At 38.5% G+C, this 6743-nt stretch overlaps 1 protein-coding gene across 1 annotated transcript; it reads right to left on the reverse strand.

The window, feature by feature from the left end:
• Nucleotides 1–1515: 1515 nt before the first annotated feature.
• LOC143880119 (GRAS family transcription factor) lies at nt 1516–4840 on the reverse strand. Its single transcript, XM_077382876.1, has 2 exons — nt 1898–4840; nt 1516–1796 (listed from the first exon to the last, which is right to left on the reverse strand). Exon 1 carries the CDS (start codon nt 4081–4083, stop codon nt 1984–1986), a length of 2100 nt encoding a protein of 699 aa, XP_077238991.1. The 5' UTR covers nt 4084–4840; the 3' UTR covers nt 1516–1796; nt 1898–1983.
• Between the last annotated feature and the right edge of the window lie 1903 nt (nt 4841–6743).

The raw sequence follows: 6743 nt of genomic DNA on the forward strand, positions 1-6743 counted from the left end.
GTGCAAGTTTGGCCCTGTCCCGCCCAGAGCCCGAACAGGGTTAGGGCTGGATTTTCCAACCCTAAGGGCAGGTCAGGGTTCGTTTTTTTAGACCTTGACTCAAGTCGGGTCGGGTTCTGGGTTAATGCATCGGGTACCGTGACCTGGCCCAACCCTAAGTTTTCTATTACCCGTCATGTTGTTGAATTCATATTGTCTTATTTTGTTCCCTTTCTCTGTTTATTGATCATTTTGTTCTATATGATAAGTGGTTGCTTTATTTTTGGCACCTTAACAGGTATTTGCACTAGGGTCAATTAGGGCCAGCACTGAGCCCTGTAGGGCGGGCAATGGGTTGAGGTTTTTCGGCCCTGACTCAGGGTCAGGACCGAGATAATGGGTTCCAGGGTTGGGCTAGGGTTTTGAAAAACCCGACCCAACCCGACCCTGTTGCAGCCCTACTTTCAAGCGTTTGCTATCATTATTTATTTATTATTATCATCGTGGTCATCATCTCATCATCATAATACTGGTATATATAAATAATAGATATAACCATTTCAAAAAAATAAATAATAGATATTATAGATGGCGTACATGAAGAGGCTGAAAGTATGGCCTTATGTTTAATAATGGTGGACCTACATGAACTAGTGTTTGTCAACAACATTCAGGTGCTATCATATGTTAGTAGTTTGTTGTACTCTATATCATATTCTAGGGACACCCAATATATTAATATAAATTTAAGGATATACTAACATCCTTCTACGACAGATATGATACAAATGTTTATAAAGTAGTTTTCACTGATTGCTGACCTAATTAGTTTGCAATATAATTGTGTACTGTAAATTTGTAATGCACCAAAAGTTAAAAATATCCTTCTCTCCATTACTATCAAAACTTGTACTAGTTTGGTTACGCCACTAAAATCTGTCCTTATATGCAAATAAGATTATTTTTAAGTTAATCATAATCATGAATGGGTCATTAAGATTTCTGTAGAAGCTATTAACTATTTGGCACTTTGGATGAAATTATATGGTGTACACGTTGCTCCACGTAACAGGGTGCAATGCACCCTTCATATTTGATCCAACTACATCCTCTAATATAATCGATTGTTGTTGGATCAAATATAAGTACGCAGTTACATGCGAACACCATATAAAAACTCCAACTTTGGAAATAGCAAATGATTTTGAAGTTAAATATGATCATTTGGAAGGAGAACTCCTAAGACTATGTAAATGATTTTGAAGTTAAATATGAATAAACGAATGCTAGATTCACAGGCTCCCCTATTCGTCAGATTCCATTAAAGATAGTTAAGATTGTAATTTTCTTTGCCATCTTTAATGCAATCTAATCGATAAGGGCGCCCTTTGCCCCTTTTCTGCAAGGGCGCCTATGAATCTAGCATTCCCAATATGAGATTATTTTGAAGGAGAAATCTTAAAACGATACGCATGATTATTAGAAAAAGAAATGTTAAGACGATTTGCCCATCTCATGGGTAGAAGAACTCACATATACAAGGACCATAATTGTTCATATAGTTGTCTCAATCATGTTATTAAACAGACACGAAATGATTGAATGTTTTCGTTTCCATCCTCACTAAAACACATACCAAAATTGGGACACATATCTGTATCAGTATACTCAATTCATATTACACCACAAGAAACCTTCATGCCATAGGATAACAAAATCTCCACCAGGTTGGTATCGACAAAGTGGGACCATGCCTTATGTTCATCGTTCTAGATGTCCTTAAACCACCCAGATGTTCAAAATGGGATCAAATTGACCTGCATTCAGACAGTAGTAATTCAAACTCATATGGATGAACAGAATCCCAAAGAAATAAAAGCTACAAGTAGGTAACTTCCAAATCTAAGCCAGAATGTACCTGTTCACATTGGTAACATCTCCGCAGCAATTCATAGGTCAGCCCTTCCCATGGCAAGTACTACTATAAACAAAGATTTCCAGGATTCAGAAGTTCATTCTATCAGGAACCCAAGTGGTAATTGCAAAAATGATCCGTCCCTTCCAGCCCTGCAGCATCCAGTGACCATCTTCATCGATGATGAAATCCTTATGATAGCTAGACTTCACCTTGTCCCTCACCTTCTTCAAAATATCGGGATTCAATGGGCATTGCTTGAACCCAGCTCTCAAGGTTCTAACCTGCCACTGTTTGTAAGTCTCTGGCCTCTCAACCCTTGATGAGCCTTCACATGAAATGATATTCAAAGCCTCTCGCCCAAAGATCTCTCTTTCAAGCACTATCCTCTCTGGATGTTCGCGAGGTACATTTGTTTCTAGCATATCGAACAATGCTGAGAAGTGGAAGAGAGCCTCCCGAAAACGTGTCATAAAGAAGGGGGCACTGTAAGCTCCATTCACAATCCCATGTATAAAAATATCAGGATTCATCTTCCTGATTGTGTTCAAAACTATATTCCTTGGACTATCAAAGACCACAGTCTCATCAACCAGAGTCTTAAGCCGATACATACAGTTGACGACAAGAACCTCATCTTTATCAAGTTTGAGATCTTCAATTCGAATGGTTTCCCACTCTTGGGCAATGGCAGTATACTCAAAAGGAACATTAAAACTACTAGCATAATCCGCCAAACGCCTACCCGTTTCTTCAACTCTCTCCCAAGGCCAAAAACCAGGTTGGGGGAGATCAATTCCGGTTATTCGAAGCTTGGGAGGACCACCTGGTCTTCTCGAGAGCCGCTGGATGACGCATGGCCATTGGAAACCGTAATAGATTCCAAAATCTATAATGTGAAGCCTCGTTGCATTTTCAACTGCATTGGCAATCGTCATATTAGCAAAGAAATGTGAAACCTTCCTGAAAGGGCATGCAGCAAGATAAAGCTGGTAAGCTTTCAAAACATCATAAGCCGTTGTTCGTTTGTTACTAAGGGCTGTGTAAATCTGTCCACCCGTGCCAGTCAACCGTGCCTCGAGGTAATCTGCAAAGCAATGGGCTAACCTCTGTGACCCATCTCCAAAAGGAGAAGAATGTTGTCGTATCTGCTTAAGTAGTTCATTTGCAGTCCTACGATCGTCTACTGCAACAGCTTGTGCACACTGAACGAGGAGACTCCTCAAGTCCACAACTTCTCGTTTGCCCTGTTTCTTACCACGAGACTTTGCACCATTTGACACTTTCCCATTTCCATTCTGCAAGTTCTTGCTTACTCCATTCTGCAAGGCTTCTTGGAGATTAGACAAGGGAGACCCACGCTGTCCTCCATCACAGAGCAACACCATATCAAATATTTCAGACCGCACAATCTTGTCCGAGTAAACAGCCGACTGTTTGTTACCCCTCTTTTCTTCCAAATCTAAATCTACCTGGTGTGGATTTTTCCTACCCCTCAATCCATTAACCAAGTAATCTTCCCCATCATCATTCTTCTCGGCCTTAACCTCAACCAAGCTAGGCTCTTCCTTTGGTTTAGGAACAAATAACTCATTCTTCTCTACATCAAAGATGAAGTTATTACTACTTGGAAGGAACTTACTTGCTTCCTCGACCCCTCTTCTGAACTGCCTAACAGGCTGACTTTCGCTAAGGAAATCAGGAACCCTAATTATATTAGTTGGAGACTCTTCCAATCCATCAACAACACTGCTAGTGCTGTTCAAAGAACCAAACGACAATTGCGAAGTGTAATCAGTAGAGACACTAGGTACTACACTCTTCGAAGATGGGTATTCTCCAACATTGCAAACACAACTAGTATCTGGGTTAATGTGGTTTCTAGTGTTGCTATCATTAGGGCTGTCCTCATTATGATCAACATAAAAGGATGGTTGATCAAGTGAGGGGGGATACTTCTCGCCTAGTATATCGTAGAAGGGTTTCTCCGCAGCTTGAAGTGCGGAACTTTCCTGATACATACATATCTGATCCTCCATGTTTTCTCCCATAAGCATTTGGTTAATGTACTTTAGAGCTATATCTGAGAACATATCGTCATCTTCAATAGTTTCTACATCAGCACTCGCACTTGATACCCCAGGATTATGATTAGGACCAGAATCAGGCAGGGAAAAAGGAAGATCCATTGTATTATGATCTAGAAAACGCAAGTTTTCTAATTCGAATTCGTTAACAATGTTACGAATCGATCGCTAATCGAACTTGACACCGACCCTACTCATGATCACACAAAACTCTAATAATAGGATCGATAACCATTAAATTCAAAATCTAAAAGACCCACACCTCTCGAAACCCTAATCCCTAACTCGATTTTCCGCTGACAAACCAAAACATTTGACAAAGATCTATTTTTTATCCATTTATATGAAAGTACTAAACCCTATTTTTTTTTTTCAAAATAAAAAGTTCTAAAACCTAAAAGACACCATCCAAGTGCATCAAAAGCCCAATCACAGACATGGAAAATCACACAAATTTCACAAATTCGACCGAATGATTATCTAAATGATCGAGAGAGAGCAAAAGAAAAAACCCTATTGAAAAAACAATCTACAATCACACAGCTTTCAGGAATTCGATCGAATACTGGTAACAGATGATTAATAAAGGATCGAGACAGAAAGCAAATGAGAAGAAGAAAAATAAAATCTAAACATGTATCTACAAAGGAAGGGAAAGAAGAAGAGGGGTACCTTTACAAAACCCTAGCGTAATTTGGTTTAGAGGTCTGAAGGTTTTTAGTGTGCTGAGCTACTGCTTTAAAGGACTGAAATATGGCCACATTCTCATTACGAAAAGCTGAATAATATCAGCACAACTATATTTTGATACTTTCAAACTTTCAATAACTCATCTTGTCTTTTAGAATTTCAAAGAGCTGCCAAAAAATTCTTACATTTCCCAAAATGCTATCAGTGTTAAATTTAAGAAGAAAAGACACCTGGGTTTGTGCAAATATCAAAATATGAAACATGGTTGTGCCTTGTGCCAATTAGCACTTGCTAGCGTCCATCTCAGAAGACAGCAGATGCAGCTATGGTTTTAAATTTCGGTCGAGACCGACACCGAAATCATATATACCCGAAATGGTATTTTATTTCGTCCGAAATTTCACCTAAAAAAGCTGTTTTTTTTTTTTTAATTTATTAAATATTTTAATGAAATTTTGGCCGAAATTTTGTAATGAATAAAATAGTATTTACGTTGTTTCGCCGGATTTCGGTTGAAATTTAGATTTCGGTGGGATCTGAAACTGGTACCGAAACCGAAATTTAAAACCATGGATGCAACTGACCATCCGTGAAATGCCTTCTGTGACAGACGCTAGCAAATCCCTATTTGCTGTCTTGCCTAGGGTTTTTTTTTGTAATGAAAGAAAATAAGAAGCATATTTTTGTACATGGGGGGCTATTGGATCTAGGACGCTCCATCCGATTTTATGGCTACCTTTGGGTGAAGATCTAAAATAATTTCAGACCTTGGGATATGGATCCAATGGTCAAGTTCGGATTCAGGTGCTATACTCAAATCCTATCCATTGACATTCGGATCCTCAAAGGATCCATCACCATCAGCTCATCTAGGTCGATTGACACGCCCTAGTGTTAAATGGTAGGCCCCACCTTTCACTACAAATGTCATCTTCGAACAAGATGCCACAAAGGCCCATTATCTCAATACCACCTTTGTGAGAGTAGATACCCGAAAAGTAGGAACAATCGCTCCACTTCTTTTCAGAAGCAACTGCTTGTGTGGTGAATTTTAGTCTCTTTTCAAATCACATTCATCTTGTAAATTGAGAGATAAAAAATTAGGATGTTTTACGAATATTATTTTATTGATCTCTTTTTATTAACTTTTTCTATTAGGCTGTATTTGTATTGTCAGAATCAAGAATTGGAATCGGCATTCCTGTCATCTTCTTATTCTGATTTCACTAGAAACAGAACAAAAAATAAATAAAAAAAGTAATAAAAAAATTCGGTCAAACTGTGCGGAATCAGAATACCATCTCTTGGGGCGGACAACAGATTCGGAGTTTTTTTTTTTTTTTTTTTCTCTTTAATTCTATCCTGGTGTCATTTCTACCTCTAGATTGCGTTCATTTTTCGAACCAAAGCAGGAATAAGGTAGAATCAGATGCCAATTCCAGTGCCTGATTACGACAATTCAAAAACGCACTTATTGTTCTCTCATACGAGAAGACAAAACGTCTTAAACCCATCTTTTAACACTACATGAAGAAGAATTGACAAAGTGTAAATATAGCCCACAAATGAGGTAAATAAGGGTAAAGATTTCACACCACAACATGAAGAAGAATTGACAAAGTGTGAATATAGCCTACAAATGAGGTAAATGAGGGTCTAGATTTCACAATACTACGTGAAGAAGAATAGAGAAAGTGTAAATATAACCTACAAATGAGGTAAGTGAGGGTCAAGATTTCATAATTTCTCCTATCTCTTTTGCCGTTGCCCAAAAGCAGCTGTCATTTTTGACTGAGGTACTACCAATGATTTTCAGCCATCAACAGTTGTGTACATTTGAATGCGATCACTGCTTTTGTCTTGATTCTTTGCCTTAGAGAAGGTGCATGCTTTGCCCTCTCTCTCAATTCTATCTTTGGATTTTTCTATGCTTTCATTCTATTCATCTGGATGCTTTGATGTCTCATCGTATCCCTGTAGCAATTTCTTGTTTAAGAGATAATCTGACTTTTTCCTCTTGGTTGCTCACTAAAAGATAAAGTTAAACATCCATACAAAAGCCCACTAAGCAA

This window comes from Tasmannia lanceolata, unplaced genomic scaffold (genome assembly GCF_043159265.1).
Source record: "Tasmannia lanceolata isolate RefF3 unplaced genomic scaffold, GAP_Taslan_0.1 ptg000006l, whole genome shotgun sequence".
NCBI classification, from domain to species: domain Eukaryota; kingdom Viridiplantae; phylum Streptophyta; class Magnoliopsida; order Canellales; family Winteraceae; genus Tasmannia; species Tasmannia lanceolata.